At 49.3% G+C, this 23295-nt stretch overlaps 2 protein-coding genes across 3 annotated transcripts in view; both read left to right on the plus strand.

Annotated features, from left to right (window-relative positions):
• Positions 1–18724, plus strand: part of LOC106592517 (ORC ubiquitin ligase 1) — a 66074-nt gene extending 47350 nt beyond the window's left edge. For both annotated transcript variants that reach the window (XM_045714126.1, XM_045714127.1), the window contains one exon: positions 16356–18724. In XM_045714126.1, the coding sequence (XP_045570082.1) occupies positions 16356–18051 (1696 nt within the window). In that variant the 3' untranslated portion in view covers positions 18052–18724. The remainder of the gene's footprint in view (positions 1–16355) is intronic.
• Positions 18725–22154: 3430 nt separating this feature from the next.
• The window catches only part of LOC106593605 (POU domain, class 4, transcription factor 1), a 2517-nt gene continuing 1376 nt past the window's right edge, over positions 22155–23295 (plus strand). The window contains exons 1-2 of the mRNA XM_014184966.2: positions 22155–22512; positions 23004–23295. The exon at positions 23004–23295 is cut by the window's right edge and continues 1376 nt beyond it. Of these exons, the coding sequence (XP_014040441.1) occupies positions 22390–22512; positions 23004–23295 (415 nt within the window). The 5' untranslated portion in view covers positions 22155–22389. The remainder of the gene's footprint in view (positions 22513–23003) is intronic.

Consider the following 23295-nt stretch of genomic DNA (forward strand, 5'->3'; position numbering starts at 1 on the left):
GGTATGGTAATGGACTACTGGGGGGAATGTTCTGGAGTGGGTTCAGCTGGGATGGTAATGGACTACTGGGTGGAATGTTCTGGAGTGGTTTCAGTTCAGCTGGGATGGTAATGGTCTACTGGGTGGAATGTTCTGGACTGGTTTCAGCTGGGATGGTAATGGACTACTGGGGGGAATGCTCTGGAGTGGGTTCAGCTGGGATGGTAATGGACTACTGGGTGGAATATTCTGGAGTTGTTTCAGTTCAACTGGGATGGTAATGGACTACTGGGGGGAATGTTCTGGATTGGTTTCAGCTGGGATGGTAATGGACTACTGGGTGGAATGTTCTGGACTGGTTTCAGCTGGGATGGTAATGGACTACTGGGTGGAATGTTCTGGACTGGTTTCAGCTGGGATGGTAATGGACTTCTGGACTAATGTTCTGGAGTGGGTTCAGCTGGGTTGTAATGGACTACTGGGTGGAATGTTCTGGAGTGGTTTCAGTTCAGCTGGGATGGTAATGGACTACTGGGGGGAATGTTCTGGAGTGGGTTCAGCTGGGATGGTAATGGACTACTGGGTGGAATGTTCTGGAGTGGTGTTCAGCTGCGATGGTAATGGTCTACTGGGTGGAATGTTCTGGACTGGTTTCAGCTGGGATGGTAATGGACTACTGGGGGGAATGTTCTGGAGTGGGTTCAGCTGGGATGGTAATGGGCTACTGGGTGGAATGTTCTGGACTGGTATTCAGCTGGGATGGTAATGGACTTCTGGAGGAATGTTCTGGAGTGGGTTCAGCTGGGTTGTAATGGACTACTGGGTGGAATGTTCTGGAGTGGTTTCAGTTCAGCTGGGATGGTAATGGACTACTGGGTGGAATGTTCTGGAGTGGTTTCAGTTCAGCTGGGATGGTAATGGACTACTGGGTGGAATGTTCTGGAGTGGTTTCGGTTCAGCTGGGATGGTAATGGACTTCTGGAGGAATGTTCTGGAGTGGTTTCAGCTGGGATGGTAATGGACTACTGGGGGAATGTTCTGGAGTGGGTTCAGCTGGGATGGTAATGGACTACTGGGGGAATGTTCTGGAGTGGGTTCAGCTGGGATGGTAATGGACTACTGGGTGGAATGTTCTGGAGTGGTTTTTGTTCAGCTGGGATGGTAATGGTCTACTGGGTGGAATGTTCTGGACTGGTTTCAGCTGGGATGGTAATGGACTACTGGGGGGAATGTTCTGGAGTGGGTTCAGCTGGGATGGTAATGGACTACTGGGGGAATGTTCTGGAGTGGGTTCAGCTGGGATGGTAATGGACTACTGGGTGGAATATTCTGGAGTGGTTTCAGTTCAACTGGGATGGTAATGGACTACTGGGGGGAATGTTCTGGATTGGTTTCAGCTGGGATGGTAATGGACTACTGGGTGGAATGTTCTGGACTGGTTTCAGCTGGGATGGTAATGGACTACTGGGGGGAATGTTCTGGAGTGGGTTCAGCTGGGATGGTAATGGACTACTGGGGGGAATGTTCTGGAGTGGGTTCAGCTGGGATGGTAATGGACTACTGGGGGGAATGTTCTGGAGTGGTTTCAGCTGGGATGGTCATGGACTACTGGGTGGAATGTTCTGGAGTGGTTTCGGTTCAGCTGGGATGGTAATGGACTTCTGGAGGAATGTTCTGGAGTGGTTTCAGCTGGGATGGTAATGGACTACTGGGGGAATGTTCTGGAGTGGGTTCAGCTGGGATGGTAATGGACTACTGGGGGGAATGTTCTGGAGTGGGTTCTGCTGGGATGGTAATGGACTACTGGGTGGAATGTTCTGGAGTGGTTTTAGTTCAGCTGCGATGGTAATGGTCTACTGGGTGGAATGTTCTGGACTGGTTTCAGCTGGGATGGTAATGGACTACTGGGGGGAATGTTCTGGAGTGGGTTCAGCTGGGATGGTAATGGACTACTGGGGGGAATGTTCTGGAGTGGGTTCAGCTGGGATGGTAATGGACTACTGGGGGGAATGTTCTGGAGTGGGTTCAGCTGGGATGGTAATGGACTACTGGGGGGAATGTTCTGGAGTGGTTTCAGCTGGGATGGTAATGGACTACTGGGTGGAATGTTCTGGAGTGGTTTCGGTTCAGCTGGGATGGTAATGGACTTCTGGAGGAATGTTCTGGAGTGGTTTCAGCTGGGATGGTAATGGACTACTGGGGGAATGTTCTGGAGTGGGTTCAGCTGGGATGGTAATGGACTACTGGGGGGAATGTTCTGGAGTGGGTTCTGCTGGGATGGTAATGGACTACTGGGTGGAATGTTCTGGAGTGGTTTTAGTTTAGCTGCGATGGTAATGGTCTACTGGGTGGAATGTTCTGGACTGGTTTCAGCTGGGATGGTAATGGACTACTGGGGGGAATGTTCTGGAGTGGGTTCAGCTGGGATGGTAATGGACTACTGGGTGGAATGTTCTGGACTGGTTTCAGCTGGGATGGTAATGGACTTCTGGACTAATGTTCTGGAGTGGGTTCAGCTGGGTTGTAATGGACTACTGGGTGGAATGTTCTGGAGTGGTTTCAGTTCAGCTGGGATGGTAATGGACTACTGGGTGGAATGTTCTGGAGTGGTTTCAGTTCAGCTGGGATGGTAATGGACTACTGGTTGGAATGTTCTGGAGTGGTTTCGGTTCAGCTGGGATGGTAATGGACTTCTGGAGGAATGTTCTGGAGTGGTTTCAGCTGGGATGGTAATGGACTACTGGGGGAATGTTCTGGAGTGGGTTCAGCTGGGATGGTAATGGACTACTGGGGGGAATGTTCTGGAGTGGGTTCAGCTGGGATGGTAATGGACTACTGGGTGGAATGTTCTGGAGTGGTTTTTGTTCAGCTGGGATGGTAATGGTCTACTGGGTGGAATGTTCTGGACTGGTTTCAGCTGGGATGGTAATGGACTACTGGGGGGAATGTTCTGGAGTGGGTTCAGCTGGGATTGTAATGGACTACTGGGGGAATGTTCTGGAGTGGGTTCAGCTGGGATGGTAATGGACTACTGGGTGGAATATTCTGGAGTGGTTTCAGTTCAACTGGGATGGTAATGGACTACTGGGGGGAATGTTCTGGATTGGTTTCAGCTGGGATGGTAATGGACTACTGGGTGGAATGTTCTGGACTGGTTTCAGCTGGGATGGTAATGGACTACTGGGGGGAATGTTCTGGAGTGGGTTCAGCTGGGATGGTAATGGACTACTGGGGGAATGTTCTGGAGTGGGTTCAGCTGGGATGGTAATGGACTACTGGGGGGAATGTTCTGGAGTGGTTTCAGCTGGGATGGTCATGGACTACTGGGTGGAATGTTCTGGAGTGGTTTCAGTTCAACTGGGATGGTAATGGACTACTGGGGGGAATGTTCTGGATTGGTTTCAGCTGGGATGGTAATGGACTACTGGGGGAATGTTCTGGAGTGGGTTCAGCTGGGATGGTAATGGACTACTGGGGGGAATGTTCTGGAGTGGGTTTAGCTGGGATGGTAATGGACTACTGGGTGGAATGTTCTGGAGTGGTTTTAGTTCAGCTGCGATGGTAATGGTCTACTGGGTGGAATGTTCTGGACTGGTTTCAGCTGGGATGGTAATGGACTACTGGGGGGAATGTTCTGGAGTGGGTTCAGCTGGGATGGTAATGGACTACTGGGTGGAATGTTCTGGACTGGTTTCAGCTGGGATCGTAATGGACTTCTGGAGGAATGTTCTGGAGTGGGTTCAGCTGGGTTGTAATGGACTACTGGGTGGAATGTTCTGGAGTGGTTTCAGTTCAGCTGGGATGGTAATGGACTACTGGGTGGAATGTTCTGGAGTGGTTTCAGTTCAGCTGGGATGGTAATGGACTACTGGGTGGAATGTTCTGGAGTGGTTTCGGTTCAGCTGGGATGGTAATGGACTTCTGGAGGAATGTTCTGGAGTGGTTTCAGCTGGGATGGTAATGGACTACTGGGGGAATGTTCTGGAGTGGGTTCAGCTGGGATGGTAATGGACTACTGGGGGGAATGTTCTGGAGTGGGTTCAGCTGGGATGGTAATGGACTACTGGGTGGAATGTTCTGGAGTGGTTTTTGTTCAGCTGGGATGGTAATGGTCTACTGGGTGGAATGTTCTGGACTGGTTTCAGCTGGGATGGTAATGGACTACTGGGGGGAATGTTCTGGAGTGGGTTCAGCTGGGATGGTAATGGACTACTGGGGGGAATGTTCTGGAGTGGGTTCAGCTGGGATGGTAATGGACTACTGGGTGGAATATTCTGGAGTGGTTTCAGTTCAACTGGGATGGTAATGGACTACTGGGGGAATGTTCTGGATTGGTTTCAGCTGGGATGGTAATGGACTACTGGGGGGAATGTTCTGGAGTGGGTTCAGCTGGGATGGTAATGGACTACTGGGGGGAATGTTCTGGAGTGGGTTCAGCTGGGATGGTAATGGACTACTGGGTGGAATGTTCTGGAGTGGTTTTTGTTCAGCTGGGATGGTAATGGTCTACTGGGTGGAATGTTCTGGACTGGTTTCAGCTGGGATGGTAATGGACTACTGGGGGAATGTTCTGGAGTGGGTTCAGCTGGGATGGTAATGGACTACTGGGGGAATGTTCTGGAGTGGGTTCAGCTGGGATGGTAATGGACTACTGGGTGGAATATTCTGGAGTGGTTTCAGTTCAACTGGGATGGTAATGGACTACTGGGGGAATGTTCTGGATTGGTTTCAGCTGGGATGGTAATGGACTACTGGGTGGAATGTTCTGGACTGGTTTCAGCTGGGATGGTAATGGACTACTGGGGGGAATGTTCTGGAGTGGGTTCAGCTGGGATGGTAATGGACTACTGGGGGGAATGTTCTGGAGTGGGTTCAGCTGGGATGGTAATGGACTACTGGGGGAATGTTCTGGAGTGGTTTCAGCTGGGATGGTCATGGACTACTGGGTGGAATGTTCTGGAGTGGTTTCGGTTCAGCTGGGATGGTAATGGACTTCTGGAGGAATGTTCTGGAGTGGTTTCAGCTGGGATGGTAATGGACTACTGGGGGAATGTTCTGGAGTGGGTTCAGCTGGGATGGTAATGGACTACTGGGGGGAATGTTCTGGAGTGGGTTCAGCTGGGATGGTAATGGACTACTGGGTGGAATGTTCTGGAGTGGTTTTAGTTCAGCTGCGATGGTAATGGTCTACTGGGTGGAATGTTCTGGACTGGTTTCAGCTGGGATGGTAATGGACTACTGGGGGGAATGTTCTGGAGTGGGTTCAGCTGGGATGGTAATGGACTTCTGGAGGAATGTTCTGGAGTGGGTTCAGCTGGGTTGTAATGGACTACTGGGTGGAATGTTCTGGAGTGGTTTCAGTTCAGCTGGGATGGTAATGGACTACTGGGTGGAATGTTCTGGAGTGGTTTCAGTTCAGCTGGGATGGTAATGGACTACTGGGTGGAATGTTCTGGAGTGGTTTCGGTTCAGCTGGGATGGTAATGGACTTCTGGAGGAATGTTCTGGAGTGGTTTCAGCTGGGATGGTAATGGACTACTGGGGGAATGTTCTGGAGTGGGTTCAGCTGGGATGGTAATGGACTACTGGGGGGAATGTTCTGGAGTGGGTTCAGCTGGGATGGTAATGGACTACTGGGTGGAATGTTCTGGAGTGGTTTTTGTTCAGCTGGGATGGTAATGGTCTACTGGGTGGAATGTTCTGGACTGGTTTCAGCTGGGATGGTAATGGACTACTGGGGGGAATGTTCTGGAGTGGGTTCAGCTGGGATGGTAATGGACTACTGGGGGGAATGTTCTGGAGTGGGTTCAGCTGGGATGGTAATGGACTACTGGGTGGAATATTCTGGAGTGGTTTCAGTTCAACTGGGATGGTAATGGACTACTGGGGGGAATGTTCTGGATTGGTTTCAGCTGGGATGGTAATGGACTACTGGGTGGAATGTTCTGGACTGGTTTCAGCTGGGATGGTAATGGACTACTGGGGGGAATGTTCTGGAGTGGGTTCAGCTGGGATGGTAATGGACTACTGGGGGAATGTTCTGGAGTGGGTTCAGCTGGGATGGTAATGGACTACTGGGGGGAATGTTCTGGAGTGGTTTCAGCTGGGATGGTCATGGACTACTGGGTGGAATGTTCTGGAGTGGTTTCGGTTCAGCTGGGATGGTAATGGACTTCTGGAGGAATGTTCTGGAGTGGTTTCAGCTGGGATGGTAATGGACTACTGGGGGAATGTTCTGGAGTGGGTTCAGCTGGGATGGTAATGGACTACTGGGGGGAATGTTCTGGAGTGGGTTCAGCTGGGATGGTAATGGACTACTGGGTGGAATGTTCTGGAGTGGTTTTAGTTCAGCTGCGATGGTAATGGTCTACTGGGTGGAATGTTCTGGACTGGTTTCAGCTGGGATGGTAATTGACTACTGGGTGGAATGTTCTGGAGTGGTTTTTGTTCAGCTGGGATGGTAATCGTCTACTGGGTGGAATGTTCTGGATTGGTTTCAGCTGGGATTGTAATGGACTACTGGGGGGAATGTTCTGGACTGGTTTCAGCTGGGATGGCAATGGACTACTGAGGGGAATGTTCTGGAGTGGGTTCAGCTGGGATGGTAATGGACTACTGGGGGGAATGTTCTGGAGTGGGTTCAGCTGGGATGGTAATGGACTACTGGGGGAATGTTCTGGAGTGGGTTCAGCTGGGATGGTAATGGACTACTGGGGGGAATATTCTGGAGTGGGTTCAGCTTGGATGGTAATGGACTACTGGGGGGAATGTTCTGGAGTGGTTTCAGCTGGGATGGTAATGGACTACTGGGGGAATGTTCTGGAGTGATTTCAGCTGGGATGGTAATGGACTACTGGGGGGTATGTTCTGGAGTGGTTTCAGTTCAACTGGGATGGTAATGGACTACTGGTGGGAATGTTCTGGATTGGTTTCAGCTGGGATTGTAATGGACTACTGGGGGGAATGTTCTGGACTGGTTTCAGCTGGGATGGCAATGGACTACTGAGGGGAATGTTCTGGAGTGGGTTCAGCTGGGATGGTAATGGACTACTGGGGGGAATGTTCTGGAGTGGGTTCAGCTGGGATGGTAATGGACTACTGGGGGGAATGTTCTGGAGTGGGTTCAGCTGGGATGGTAATGGACTACTGGGAGAAATATTCTGGAGTGGGTTCAGCTTGGATGGTAATGGACTACTGGGGGGAATGTTCTGGACTGGTTTCAGCTGGGATGGTAATGGACTTCTGGAGGAATGTTCTGGAGTGAGTTCAGCTGGGATGGTAATGGACTACTGGGTGGAATGTTCTGGACTGGTTTCAGTTCAGCTGGGATGGTAATGGACTACTGGGGGGAATGTTCTGGACTGGTTTCAGTTCAGCTGGGATGCTAATGGACTACTGGGGGGAATGTTCTGGACTGGTTTCAGTTCAGCTGGGATGCTAATGGACTACTGGGGGGAATGTTCTGGAGTGGTTTCAGCTGGGATGGTAATGGACTACTGGGTGGAATGTTCTGGACTGGTTTCAGTTCAGCTGGGATGCTAATGGACTACTGGGGGGAATGTTCTGGAGTGGTTTCAGCTGGGATGGTAATGGACTACTGGGTGGAATGTTCTGGACTGGTTTCAGCTGGGATGGTAATGGACTACTGGGGGGAATGTTCTGGAGTGGGTTCAGCTGGGATGGTAATGGACTACTGGGGGGAATGTTCTGGAGTGGGTTCAGCTGGGATGGTAATGGACTACTGGGGGGAATGTTCTGGAGTGGTTTCAGCTGGGATGGTCATGGACTACTGGGTGGAATGTTTTGGAGTGGTTTCAGTTCAACTGGGATGGTAATGGACTACTGGGGGTAATGTTCTGGAGTGGGTTCAGCTGGGATGGTAATGGACTACTGGGGGGAATGTTCTGGAGTGGGTTCAGCTGGGATGGTAATGGACTACTGGGGGGAATGTTCTGGAGTGGGTTCAGCTGGGATGGTAATGGACTACTGGGAGAAATATTCTGGAGTGGGTTCAGCTTGGATGGTAATGGACTACTGGGGGGAATGTTCTGGACTGGTTTCAGCTGGGATGGTAATGGACTTCTGGAGGAATGTTCTGGAGTGAGTTCAGCTGGGATGGTAATGGACTACTGGGTGGAATGTTCTGGACTGGTTTCAGTTCAGCTGGGATGGTAATGGACTACTGGGGGGAATGTTCTGGACTGGTTTCAGTTCAGCTGGGATGCTAATGGACTACTGGGGGGAATGTTCTGGACTGGTTTCAGTTCAGCTGGGATGCTAATGGACTACTGGGGGAATGTTCTGGAGTGGTTTCAGCTGGGATGGTAATGGACTACTGGGTGGAATGTTCTGGACTGGTTTCAGTTCAGCTGGGATGCTAATGGACTACTGGGGGAATGTTCTGGAGTGGTTTCAGCTGGGATGGTAATGGACTACTGGGTGGAATGTTCTGGACTGGTTTCAGCTGGGATGGTAATGGACTACTGGGGGGAATGTTCTGGAGTGGGTTCAGCTGGGATGGTAATGGACTACTGGGGGGAATGTTCTGGAGTGGGTTCAGCTGGGATGGTAATGGACTACTGGGGGGAATGTTCTGGAGTGGTTTCAGCTGGGATGGTCATGGACTACTGGGTGGAATGTTTTGGAGTGGTTTCAGTTCAACTGGGATGGTAATGGACTACTGGGGGTAATGTTCTGGAGTGGTTTCAACTGGGTTGGTAATGGACTACTGGGGGGAATGTTCTGGACTGGTTTCAGCTGGGATGGTAATGGACTACTGGGTGGAATGTTCTGGACTGGTTTCAGCTGGGATGGTAATGGACTACTGGGGGGAATGTTCTGGAGTGGTTTCAGCTGGGATGGTAATGGACTACTGGGGGGAATGTTCTGGAGTGGTTTCAGCTGGGATGGTAATGGACTACTGGGGGGAATGTTCTGGAGGGTTTTCAGCTGGGATGGTAATGGACTACTGGGGGGAATGTTCTGGAGTGGTTTCAGCTGGGATGGTAATGGACTACTGGGGGGAATGTTCTGGAGTGGTTTCAGCTGGGATGGTAATGGACTACTGGGGGGTATGTTCTGGAGTGGTTTCAGTTCAACTGGGATGGTAATGGACTACTGGGGGAATGTTCTGGATTGGTTTCAGCTGGGATTGTAATGGACTACTGGGGGATGTTCTGGACTGGTTTCAGCTGGGATGGCAATGGACTACTGAGGGGAATGTTCTGGAGTGGGTTCAGCTGGGATGGTAATGGACTACTGGGGGAATGTTCTGGAGTGGGTTCAGCTGGGATGGTAATGGACTACTGGGGGAATGTTCTGGAGTGGGTTCAGCTGGGATGGTAATGGACTACTGGGGGAATATTCTGGAGTGGGTTCAGCTTGGATGGTAATGGACTACTGGGGGAATGTTCTGGACTGGTTTCAGCTGGGATGGTAATGGACTACTGGGGGAATGTTCTGGAGTGGTTTCAGCTGGGATGGTAATGGACTACTGGGGGAATGTTCTGGAGTGGTTTCAGCTGGGATGGTAATGGACTACTGGGGGAATGTTCTGGAGGGTTTTCAGCTGGGATGGTAATGGACTACTGGGGGAATGTTCTGGAGTGGTTTCAGCTGGGATGGTAATGGACTACTGGGGGAATGTTCTGGAGTGATTTCAGCTGGGATGGTAATGGACTACTGGGGGTATGTTCTGGAGTGGTTTCAGTTCAGCTGGGATGGTAATGGACTACTGGGGGGAATGTTCTGGACTGGTTTCAGTTCAGCTGGGATGCTAATGGACTACTGGGGGGAATGTTCTGGACTGGTTTCAGTTCAGCTGGGATGCTAATGGACTACTGGGGGGAATGTTCTGGAGTGGTTTCAGCTGGGGTGGTAATGGACTACTGGGTGGAATGTTCTGGACTGGTTTCAGTTCAGCTGGAATGCTAATGGACTACTGGGGGGAATGTTCTGGAGTGGTTTCAGCTGGGATGGTAATGGACTACTGGGTGGAATGTTCTGGACTGGTTTCAGCTGGGATGGTAATGGACTTCTGGAGGTAATGTTCTGGAGTGGTTTCAACTGGGATGGTAATTGACTACTGGGGGGAATGTTCTGGACTGGTTTCAGCTGGGATGGTAATGGACTACTGGGGGCAATGTTCTGGACTGGTTTCAGCTGGGATGGTAATGGACTACTGGGGGGAATGTTCTGGAGTGGTTTCAGCTGTGATGGTAATGGACTACTGGGGGAATGTTCTGGACTGGTTTCAGCTGGGATGGTAATGGACTACTGGGGGAATGTTCTGGAGTGGTTTCAGCTGGGATGGTAATGGACTACTGGGGGGAATGTTCTGGAGGGTTTTCAGCTGGGATGGTAATGGACTACTGGGGGGAATGTTCTGGAGTGGTTTCAGCTGGGATGGTAATGGACTACTGGGGGAATGTTCTGGAGTGGTTTCAGCTGGGATGGTAATGGACTACTGGGGGTATGTTCTGGAGTGGTTTCAGTTCAACTGGGATGGTAATGGACTACTGGGGGGAATGTTCTGGATTGGTTTCAGCTGGGATTGTAATGGACTACTGGGGGGAATGTTCTGGACTGGTTTCAGCTGGGATGGTAATGGACTTCTGGAGGAATGTTCTGGAGTGAGTTCAGCTGGGATGGTAATGGACTACTGGGGGGAATGTTCTGGACTGGTTTCAGTTCAGCTGGGATGCTAATGGACTACTGGGGGGAATGTTCTGGAGTGGTTTCAGTTGGGATGGTAATGGACTACTGGGTGGAATGTTCTGGACTGGTTTCAGCTGGGATGGTAATGGACTTCTGGAGGAATGTTCTGGAGTGGGTTCAGCTGGGATGCAATGGACTACTGGGTGGAATGTTCTGGAGTGGTTTCAGTTCAGCTGGGATGGTAATGCACTACTGGATGGAATGTTCTGGAGTGGTTTCGGTTCAGCTGGGATGGTAATGGACTTCTGGAGGAATGTTCTGGAGTGGTTTCAGCTGGGATGGTAATGGACTACTGGGGGGAATGTTCTGGAGTGGGTTCAGCTGGGATGGTAATGGACTACTGGGGGGAATGTTCTGGAGTGCGTTCAGCTGGGATGGTAATGGACTACTGGGGGGAATGTTCTGGAGTGGGTTAAGCTGGGATGGTAATGGACTACTGGGGGAATATTCTGGAGTGGGTTCAGCTTGGATGGTAATGGACTACTGGGGGAATGTTCTGGAGTGGGTTCAGCTGGGATGGTAATGGACTACTGGGTGGAATATTCTGGAGTGGTTTCAGTTCAACTGGGATGGTAATGGACTACTGGGTGGAATGTTCTGGATTGGTTTCAGCTGGGATGGTAATGGACTACTGGGTGGAATGTTCTGGAGTGGTTTCAGTTCAACTGGGATGGTAATGGACTACAGGGGGGAATGTTCTGGAGTGGGTTCAGCTGGGATGGTAATGGACTACTGGGGGGAATGTTCTGGAGTGGGTTCAGCTGGGATGGTAATGGACTACTGGGGGTAATGTTCTGGAGTGGTTTCAGCTGGGATGGTCATGGACTACTGGGTGGAATGTTTTGGAGTGGTTTCAGTTCAACTGGGATGGTAATGGACTACTGGGGGTAATGTTTTGTAGTGGTTTCAACTGGGATGGTAATGGACTACTGGGGGGAATGTTCTGGACTGGTTTCAGCTGGGATGGTAATGGACTACTGGGGGGAATGTTCTGGACTGGTTTCAGCTGGGATGGTAATGGACTACTGGGGGGAATGTTCTGGAGTGGTTTCAGCTGGGATGGTAATGGACTACTGGGGGGAATGTTCTGGAGTGGTTTCATCTGGGATGGTAATGGACTACTGGGGGAATGTTCTGGAGTGGTTTCAGCTGGGATGGTAATGGACTACTGGGGGAATGTTCTGGAGGGTTTTCAGCTGGGATGGTAATGGACTACTGGGGGAATGTTCTGGAGTGGTTTCAGCTGTGATGGTAATGGACTACTGGGGGGAATGTTCTGGACTGGTTTCAGCTGGGATGGAATGGACTACTGAGGGGAATGTTCTGGAGTGGGTTCAGCTGGGATGGTAATGGACTACTGGGGGGAATGTTCTGGACTGGTTTCAGCTGGGATGGTAATGGACTTCTGGAGGAATGTTCTGGAGGAATGTTCTGGAGTGAGTTCAGCTGGGATGGTAATGGACTACTGGGTGGAATGTTCTGGAGTGAGTTCAGCTGGGATGGTAATGGACTACTGGGTGGAATGTTCTGGAGTGGTTTCAGTTCAGCTGGGATGGTAATGGACTACTGGGGGGAATGTTCTGGACTGGTTTCAGTTCAGCTGGGATGCTAATGGACTACTGGGGGGAATGTTCTGGAGTGGTTTCAGTTCAGCTGGGATGGTAATGGACTACTGGGTGGAATGTTCTGGACTGGTTTCAGCTGGGATGGTAATGGACTTCTGGAGGAATGTTCTGGAGTGGGTTCAGCTGGGATGTAATGGACTACTGGGTGGAATGTTCTGGAGTGGTTTCAGTTCAGCTGGGATGGTAATGGACTACTGGGGGGAATGTTCTGGAGTGGGTTCAGCTGGGATGGTAATGGACTACTTGGTTGACTGTTCTGGAGTGGTTTCAGTTCAGCTGGGATGGTAATGGTCTACTGGGTGGAATGTTCTGGACTGGTTTCAGCTGGGATGGTAATGGACTACTGGGGGGAATGTTCTGGAGTGGGTTCAGCTGGGATGGTAATGGACTACTGGGGGGAATGTTCTGGAGTGGGTTCAGCTGGGATGGTAATGGACTACTGGGTGGAATATTCTGGAGTGGTTTCAGTTCAACTGGGATGGTAATGGACTACTGGGGGGAATGTTCTCGATTGGTTTCAGCTGGGATGGTAATGGGTGGAATGTTCTGGATTGGTTTCAGCTGGGATGGTAATGGACTACTGGGGGGAATGTTCTGGACTGGTTTCAGCTGGGATGGTAATGGACTATTGGGGGGAATGTTCTGGAGTGGGTTCTGCTGGGATGGTAATGGACTACTGGGGGGAATGTTCTGGAGTGGTTTCAGCTGGGATGGTAATGGACTACTGGGTGGAATGTTCTGGAGTGGTTTCAGTTCAACTGGGATGGTAATGGACTACTGGGGGGAATGTTCTGGAGTGGGTTCAGCTGGGATGGTAATGGACTACTGGGGGGAATGTTCTGGAGTGGTTTCAGTTCAACTGGGATGGTAATGGACTACTGGGGGCAATGTTCTGGATTGGTTTCAGCTGCGATGGTAATGGACTACTGGGTGGAATGTTCTGGATTGGTTTCAGCTGGGATGGTAATGGACTACTGGGGGGAATTTTCTGGAGTGGGTTCAGCTGGGATGGTAATGGACTACTGGGGGAATGTTCTGGATTTGTTTCAACTGGGATGGTAATGGACTACAGGGGGGAATGTTCTGGAGTGGGTTCAGCTGGGATGGTAATGGACTACTGGGGGGAATGTTCTGGAGTGGGTTCAGCTGGGATGGTAATGGACTACTGGGGGGAATGTTCTGGAGTGGTTTCAGCTGGGATGGTCTTGGACTACTGGGTGGAATGTTTTGGAGTGGTTTCAGTTCAACTGGGATGGTAATGGACTACTGGGGGTAATGTTCTGGAGTGGTTTCAACTGGGATGGTAATGGACTACTGGGGGGAATGTTCTGGACTGGTTTCAGCTGGGATGGTAATGGACTACTGGGGGGAATGTTCTGGACTGGTTTCAGCTGGGATGGTAATGGACTACTGGGGGGAATGTTCTGGAGTGGTTTCAGCTGTGATGGTAATGGACTACTGGGGGGAATGTTCTGGAGTGGTTTCAGCTGGGATGGTAATGGACTACTGGGGGGAATGTTCTGGAGTGGTTTCAGCTGGGATGGTAATGGACTACTGGGGGGAATGTTCTGGAGGGTTTTCAGCTGGGATGGTAATGGACTACTGGGGGGAATGTTCTGGAGTGGTTTCAGCTGGGATGGTAATGGACTACTGGGGGGAATGTTCTGGAGTGGTTTCAGCTGGGATGGTAATGGACTACTGGGGGGTATGTTCTGGAGTGGTTTCAGTTCAACTGGGATGGTAATGGACTACTGGGGGGAATGTTCTGGATTGGTTTCAGCTGGGATTGTAATGGACTACTGGGGGGAATGTTCTGGACTGGTTTCAGCTGAGATGGCAATGGACTACTGAGGGGAATGTTCTGGAGTGGGTTCAGCTGGGATGGTAATGGACTACTGGAGGAATGTTCTGGAGTGAGTTCAGCTGGGATGGTAATGGACTACTGGGTGGAATGTTCTGGAGTGGTTTCAGTTCAGCTGGGATGGTAATGGACTACTGGGGGGAATGTTCTGGACTGGTTTCAGTTCAGCTGGGATGCTAATGGACTACTGGGGGGAATGTTCTGGACTGGTTTCAGTTCAGCTGGGATGGTAATGGACTACTGGGTGGAATGTTCTGGACTGGTTTCAGCTGGGATGGTAATGGACTTCTGGAGGAATGTTCTGGAGTGGGTTCAGCTGGGATGTAATGGACTACTGGGTGGAATGTTCTGGAGTGGTTTCAGTTCAGCTGGGATGGTAATGGACTACTGGGTGGAATGTTCTGGAGTGGTTTCAGTTCAGCTGGGATGGTAATGGACTACTGGGTGTAATGTTCTGGAGTGAGTTCAGCTGGGATGGTAATGGACTACTGGGTGGAATGTTCTGGAGTGGTTTCAGTTCAGCTGGGATGGTAATGGACTACTGGGGGGAATGTTCTGGATTGGTTTCAGCTGGGATTGTAATGGACTACTGGGGGGAATGTTCTGGACTGGTTTCAGCTGGGATGGCAATGGACTACTGAGGGGAATGTTCTGGAGTGGGTTCAGCTGGGATGGTAATGGACTACTGGGGGGAATGTTCTGGACTGGTTTCAGCTGGGATGGTAATGGACTTCTGGAGGAATGTTCTGGAGTGATTTCAGCTGGGATGGTAATGGACTACTGGGTGGAATGTTCTGGAGTGAGTTCAGCTGGGATGGTAATGGACTACTGGGTGAAATGTTCTGGAGTGGTTTCAGTTCAGCTGGGATGGTAATGGACTACTGGGGGGAATGTTCTGGACTGGTTTCAGTTCAGCTGGGATGCTAATGGACTACTGGGGGGAATGTTCTGGACTGGTTTCAGTTCAGCTGGGATGGTAATGGACTACTGGGTGGAATGTTCTGGACTGGTTTCAGCTGGGATGGTAATGGACTTCTGGAGGAATGTTCTGGAGTGGGTTCAGCTGGGATGTAATGGACTACTGGGTGGAATGTTCTGGAGTGGTTTCAGTTCAGCTGGGATGGTAATGGACTACTGGGTGGAATGTTCTGGAGTGGTTTCAGTTCAGCTGGGATGGTAATGCACTACTGGATGGAATGTTCTGGAGTGGTTTCGGTTCAGCTGGGATGGTAATGGACTTCTGGAGGAATGTTCTGGAGTGGTTTCAGCTGGGATGGTAATGGACTCCTGGGGGGAATGTTCTGGAGTGGGTTCAGCTGGGATGGTAATGGGCTACTGGGGGGAATGTTCTGGAGTGGGTTCAGCTGGGATGGTAATGGACTACTGGGTGGAATATTCTGGGGTGGGTTCAGCTTGGATGGTAATGGACTACTGGGGGGAATGTTCTGGAGTGGGTTCAGCTGGGATGGTAATGGACTACTGGGGGGAATGTTCTGGAGTGGGTTCAGCTGGGATGGTAATGGACTACTGGGGGGAATATTCTGGAGTGGGTTCAGCTTGGATGGTAATGGACTACTGGGGGGAATGTTCTGGAGTGCTGGAGTGGGTTCAGCTGGGATGGTAATGGACTACTGGGGGGAATGTTCTGGACTGGTTTCATCACAGCTGTTCTGGGGTGGTTTCAACTGGGATGGTAATGGACTACTGGGGGGAATGTTCTTGGTAAAAAAAAAAAAAAAAAAGCGATGACATATCTATTTCTTTCTATTCTGGTTCTCAAAAGAAATTGGGTTTTGTTCAAGAGTTAAAAAAATATATATATTTTATCCGGAATCCATTTTGTATGTGTCTGTCTACGGATACAGTATCTCCATATTTCTGACTGTTTATCAGAGGTGAGATATACTAAAATCAATGTTATTTCAGATGGATATGATCCACTATTTGCCCTGTGCCCCCCCCCTTGGTGTACTTCATGGTAACATTCTGTTCCCTCAGGACCTCGTTTGAAAATAAGTGTTTAAATGAATACTTTCCAGTGGTTAGCATCTGGGGTCAAATGCACATATAGTTTGATTTTATATGTATTGTTTTTACCCCCAACAAAATAGAATTTTATTTGAGAGCATATAAATGATAACTCCCCATCTTTCTGCTCTGAACCACCCCCTCAGGTTTGGCCGGTACACGGTAGCAGCGCTGGAAGCTAAGATTCATCAGTACGAAAGAGATGTGGACCACCTGAAGAAAGCTCTGGAGCGTAGCGACCAGTACATAGAAGAACTGGAGGCCCGGGGTGGAGGTGGAGCGGATGGGCTCCGGAGAAACCCGAGAGAGGCACCCCAGGGCCACACCGATGCCCGTCCAGAGAGCACCTCCTCTGGGGAGGGTGAAGCCGAGAACAGGGTCCACTATCAGAGGATCAGTGCCATGACGAGAAGTCTGAGTGATATAGAGAAGGTCTCCATCTGCACCAGTCTGGAGGGAGAGTCCAAGACGCTGTCCGCTCACCACAGCTACCTCCTGGAAACCTCTAACGCCATGGAGCTCAACGCCTCCGGCTCTGAGACGTTCCAGGACCACCGGAGAGGTTTCGGCGTGACGCTCGCCGGACACAAAGACTCTATAGAAACCGATTGTATTGATGCCATCGTTCCCTCTGACCTCTTCCTGCTCTCCACTCCCTCCTCTGCCTTCCGTTCCCTCAGTCTGAAGAGTCCCAGTGTTGGTGAAGACAAGAAGCTTGGTTATAAGGCTGTGACCTATCTAAGGAGACTCAGTTTTGAGGACAGTGTAATACCCAGCAGTAGCAACAGTGCCTCCACTGTAGCAACTAAACGGTCCAGTCTCACTACTCAGTTGTCCAACGGTGTGTCTTCCAGTAACGTAGCCAAGTCGGGGCTCTCCATCGCCACCGAGCCGTTGTTCTGGGCTGCAGCCTGGCAGAGCCACGAGGCTTCTGATATAATCTCTGTGACGTCACCCAATCACAATGGAGCGGAGGAGGAGCATCTCAACACGTCTTCAGGGTCGGGACACAGCGAGAGAAACCCAACCGCGGGAGCCACCACGTCCCACAATCTGACAGAGGACGAGACGGACCCCATGTCCAGCGACGCCTCCATGGACGCAGCCTACCTGGATAAGATCTCTGAGCTGGACTCTATGATGCTGGAGGGACCAGAGAGCTGCAGCTCGGCAGGGTCACACCTGTCCTCGGGATCACACCTGTCCCTGGCTTCCTCCCTGACTTCTGCCGACACACCGGACTTGACCCTTGACCTCAGACTGGATGTGACCCTGGTACCTGAGGCGGAGGGCTGCTCTGAACTCTTCCTGGATCCTGACTCTGAGCAGGACCGAGGTGGAGGTGGACAGACCGAGGCTGAGGGTTTTCACTTGGCGTGCAGGATAAAGGGAACCTCTTCCACTTCAGTCACTGTGTCAGAGACTCAGGCAGCTTCTCTAGCAGCCACGTCCACGACGACAGGAAGCGGGTCTGGATCCTCCTCTGGGAGAGCCGCTGGCAGCGGCGACCACAGTCTTCTAGACTCTACAGGGCCTGCTAGAGAACAAGCAGGACAGGGACACCTCTCTGACCCCTCTCAGACTGATGAACTGTCCTTCGACCTGCTGTTTGACCCCTTAACAGAGACCCGGACAGGACCAGGTGGACCGTCGGCCTGGCAGGCCTCAGCCAACCACCACCATGAGGACCATGACATCTCTTCTGGCTGTTGCTCAGCAGATAGACCTGGAGGAGACGCTGTGAGAGACAAGAGCACGGTGACTCCTAGTCAGGCGACCAAACGGAAGTCTCGCAGTCCTTTTAACGTCGGCAGTCCCTCCAAACATTCTAAATTTATTTGATGGGAGTTAACATGGCCCCCGTCACTGTAGACTAGCCTGGGCGCCAGTCTGTTTCTGATCTCTAGCCAGCTCTTTATGGAACTGTGTGATGCGATGCCCTGGTAGAATCTGGGACAAGGCTTCCTTCTTTACTGTGTCTTAGTCCCAAGTGTCATGTTATTCCCTATATAGTGCACTACTTTAGACCGGAATCCTTACAGGGGGGGCCCTGGTCAACAGTAGTTCATTATGTGAGGAATAGGGTACCATTTAGCATAATGATTGCAGTCTTGTGTTGCTAATGCTAACTGCTTCATTCAAACTGTTGCTAATGCTAACTGCTTCATTCAAACTGTTGCTAATGCTAACTGCTTCATTCAAACTGTTGCTAATGCTAACTGCTTCATTCAAACTGTTGCTAGTGCTAACTGCTTCATTCAAACTGTTGCTAATGCTAACTGCTTCATTCAAACTGTTGCTAATGCTAACTGCTTCATTCAAACTGTTGCTAATGCTAACTGCTTCATTCAAACTGTTGCTAGTGCTAACTGCTTCATTCAAACTGTTGCTAATGCTAACTGCTTCTTTCAAACTGTTGCTAATGCTAACTGCTTCTTTCAAACTGTTGCTTATGTGTGTATGTGTGTAATGGCATCAATTTATTCCTGAAAATAAAACTGTTATTTTCAGTAAATTTTGTGGAATTTGTAGACCAATTTATTTCAACAAACAAAACTTAATTTGATGGTGTAATTAAAAAAATATTCACTGTTTTGAGAATGAGTGTCACCAATCTACACTTTACACACTGTTGGAACTATTCTTGTTATCTAGCTATAGACCTACACTACCGTTCAAAAGTTTGGGGTCTCTTTGAAATATCCTTGTTTTTTAAATAAAATCACCTTTTTTTTGTCCATTTTTAAAAGAACATCAAATTGATCAGAAATATTGTAGACATTGTTAATGTTGTAAACGACTATTGTTGCCGGAAACCGCAGATTTTAATGGAATATCTACATAGTTGTACAGAGGCCCATTATCAGCAACCATCACTCCTGTGTTCCAATGGCATGTTGTGTTAATTAATCCAAGTTTATCATTTTAAAAGGCTAATTGATCATTAGAAAACCCTTGTGCAATTATGTTAGCATGACTGAAAACTGTTGTTCTGATTAAAGAAGCAATCAAACTGGCCTTCTTTAGACTAGTTGAGTATCTGGAGCATCAGCATTTGTGGGTTCGATTGCAGGCTCAAAATGGCCAGAAACAACGAACTTTCTTCTGAAACTTGTCAGTCTATTCTTGTTCTGAGAAATAACCCTATTCCATGCGAGAAACTGAAGATCTCGTTCAACGCTGTGTAACTACCCCCTTCACAGAACAGCGCAAACTGGCTCTAACCAGAAATGAAAGAGAAGTGGGAGGCTCCCGGTGCACAACTGAGCAAGAGGACAAGTACATTAGAGTGTCTAGTTTGAGAAACGGACGCCTCACAAGTCCTCAACTGGCAGCTTCATTAAATAGTACCCGCAAAACACCAGTCTCAACGTCAACAGTGAAGAGGTTTCTCTGGGATGCTGGCCTTCTAGGCAGAGTTCCTCTGTCCAGTCGCCTCTTCACCTGAAGCTTATCCTGTCTGTCTGTATCCCCTGAAGCGCATCCTGTCTGCATCCCCTGAAGCGCATCCTGTCTGTCTGTATCCCCTGAAGCGCATCCTGTCTGTCTGTATCCGCTGAAGCTCATCCTGTCTGTCTGTATCCCCTGAAGCTCATCCTGTCTGTCTGTATCCCCTGAAGCTCATCCTGTCTGTCTGTATCCCCTGAAGCGCATCCTGTCTGTCTATCCCCTGAAGTGCATCCTGTTTGTCTGTTTCCCCTGAATCTCATCCTGTTTGTCTGTATCCCCTGAAGCTCATCCTGTTTGTATCCCCTGAAGCGCATCCTGTATGTCTGTATCCCCTGAAGCCATCCTGTCTGTCTGTATCCCCTGAAGCGCATCCTGTCTGTATCCCCTGAAGCTCATCCTGTCTGTATCCCCTGAAGTGCATCCTGTCTGTCTGTATCCCCTGAAGTGCATCCTGTCTGTCTGTATTCCCTGAAGCGCATCCTGTTTGTCTATCCCCTGTAGCGCATCCTGTCTGTCTGTATCCCCTGAAGCTTATCCTGTCTGTATCTTATCCTGTCTGTCTGTATCCCCTGAAGCCCATCCTGTCTGTCTGAATCCAATCCTGTCTGTCTGTATCCCCTGAAGCTCATCCTGTCTGTCTGTATCCCCTGAAGCCTATCCTGTCTGTCTGTATCCTATCCTGTCTGTCTGTATCCCCTGAAGCTAACTGTAAATACACAGTAACAGACCAGAACACATATACTTCACTCCTACAAAGACCTCCCACCCAGCTGAGCCTCTTTTACCTTCCAAGTGGGGCACCAGACCCCTTATTTATTATGCAAATGTTACGGTTTTCATGTAGAATTTCTCATTGCCTACCTCTAATCATGGCATGAAAATGTTATTGGGCTCAACCTGTTTCTGCAAGTCGTTTGAATAAATGAAGTGTTAATTCATTGTGGATTAATTTAATTTGGTAAAGACTGTGTACAAGTTTACCGTTGTGATATTAAATCAATTTGTTTAGTGTTGTTCATCTGGCGGGTGGTAATGATAAAGGTTGAGGGAGGGAATCATGGCGTCTAGGGGTTAATATGAGCCAACAGGATAACGCATATAGGCCAGTGTACCAATGGTATTACATCCGGAAATGAACTGGTCATACTGTACGTCCGAAAAGGCACCCTCATCCCTATATAGTGAATGTCAGACCAGAGCAGCGTGGGCACTGTGTCGGCCGGGAATAGGGAGCCATTTTACATGCACCAATTCTCGGATTTAGGCCCATCTTCAATGTGCTGCGACAAAAACATTTTAAAGTAACTTCTGAAGTTCAGAGCTGGTCACAAAAAAATGTAATTTGATTTCCTCTATTTAGCTTGAATGCTGAGAACATATTTAGTTTTGGAATAAAATCTTTGGCTATAGATATCAATTTAGATGAATTCATATGAATTTGACGCATCAGTATTCATTTTGGCTAGAATTAAACTGGCTGCACTGTTCATGGACCAAGAATTTGCTATTGAAATATTTAGGCTATTTTGACCGGTGAAGTCAGAGGGAAGACAGACTTCTCTCTCTCTCTCCGTCTCTCTCTCTCTGTATCTCTCTCTCTCTCCGTCTCTCTCTCTCTCTGTATCTCTCTCTCTCTCTGTCTCTCTCTGTCTCTCTCTCTCTTTCTCTGCGTTTAGGAGAGTTGCAATCCCGAGGGCGACGCGAGACATTACTCCGGTGCCGTGTTGTATTGTCGGATAATCACCTTACTCTAATTTACAACCCTTCTGCTCATATCAATTCAATATTTCAATAAACTAAGTGACTGTCGTGGTCTCCTTTCAAATACAATTCTTGATTCAGGGCCGTTTGGACAAATGCTTCAACACTTCATCAAATCATTGATCTGCATCATGAACTCGACTACAGGCCTATGATATCATTTCCGGTCTCGCACCATTTTATTGTCGTATTCACCGTTTTATTCCATTTCAACGTTGCAATTAGTTTTTTTTCCTTTTAAGAAATATTTTTAAAGGAATCAGAATAGAACGCATTGTCTTAATGAGGGATACGTACGTCAGTAGGCTATGACTTGGAATAGCCTTTGTTGAATATTTTTTTTTAAAATGATGTCTGTGAAGCAAATTAAATCAGTTGTCTGCCCAAAAAAAAGAAGACAGTGAATATTGCAACGACAAAAAATTGTTTTTATGTGAATTCCTATGAACGAAAAGCATAAATAACCAAATATCAGACTTTCAAATTGAACAAAACATCCAAGCTCGAGCTACAGGTGTTCGATGCGTGTCCGTCTGAGAGCCCTGAATAAAACACACGCGCCGCGCCGCGCCGGTCTACCTCTCCTCCTCCAGTTAACAACTACTGCTGTGAAGCTGTTCCCTTGTTATCTGACAGGGCTGGCTGGCTGGCTGGCTGGCTGGCTGGCTGCAATGTTCATGCACCATGTCTCGCGAGAGAAACCGAGCTCCGCTTGACGAGATCTGAGACACTCAGGTGTAAAGAGCCCCTTCTCTCATCCCTCTCGGCAGCCAGTGGGAACAGTAGACGGAAGATAAGTGCGTCGGCCTGGGAGACTGCAGGCATCTCTGACTGTGTGATCTTCGTGCTCAAGGCAGATCCGGCTGTTTTGCATCATTACTGGACCACTGTCTATGACTAGGCTACTACATCTTTCCATTGCGTCAATTTTAGCCCCTTAGTCTTTTAATAGGGAAAACAGTCGCAAAGATGATGTCAATGAATAGCAAACAGCCACACTTCGCCATGCATCCGAGCTTACCTGAACACAAATACACCACTCTGCATTCCAGCTCGGAAGCAATAAGGAGAGCCTGTCTGCAAGCTCCACAGGTAAATGAAACCCAAAACTTCTGCTTTTTAATAAAAATAAAAAAAGATCTTCCTTTTCTTGTGCTCTTTCTATGCCCGGGCTTCTGCATGTTGTTAAGTGTTAATGTTACTGTAACTGCGCGAGCGCAATAATACGGAAGGAACGCTCCGAGGCACATTCTGCCAAAGCCAACTGCGTGCGCCTTAATGTTGCTTCTTCTTCATGTATTTTCCACGGCAATCACCCCGCACGCCTGTGATCTTTTTGAAAGCCATGCTGAACACAAAACGACCGATTTTTTTATTTATATGACTCGGTGACAGTGTTCTAAAAGGAATATTCTTCGTGTTTTATGTTTTGTCAGAAGTCCCACAGCTGACATATCCACTTATTCATCATGTGCTTGTTCTTTCTCTCTTTCCCCCCCCCCACACTTTGCTTTGTTTTCTGTTCTCTCCTCTCCCTTCTCGCTCGCTCGCCCCCCCTCTCTCCGTATTTCCTCTCATTTCAGCTGCAGAGTAATATATTCGCCAGCCTGGATGAGACGCTCCTGGCCCGCGCCGAAGCTTTGGCTGCCGTGGACATCGCAGTGTCCCAGGGCAAGACGCACCCTTTCAAACCGGACGCCACCTACCACACCATGAACAGCGTGCCATGCTCTTCCAACACCACGGTGCCATTAGCCCACCACCACCACCATCACCACCACCACCATCACCCCAACATGGAACCCCCGGACCTCATGGACCACATCAACTCGCCATCCTTAGCTCTCATGTCCAGCCACGACGGCTCCGGTGGTG

The sequence above is a fragment of the Salmo salar genome, unplaced genomic scaffold (assembly GCF_905237065.1).
Source record: "Salmo salar unplaced genomic scaffold, Ssal_v3.1, whole genome shotgun sequence".
Classification (NCBI taxonomy): Eukaryota; Metazoa; Chordata; class Actinopteri; order Salmoniformes; family Salmonidae; genus Salmo; species Salmo salar.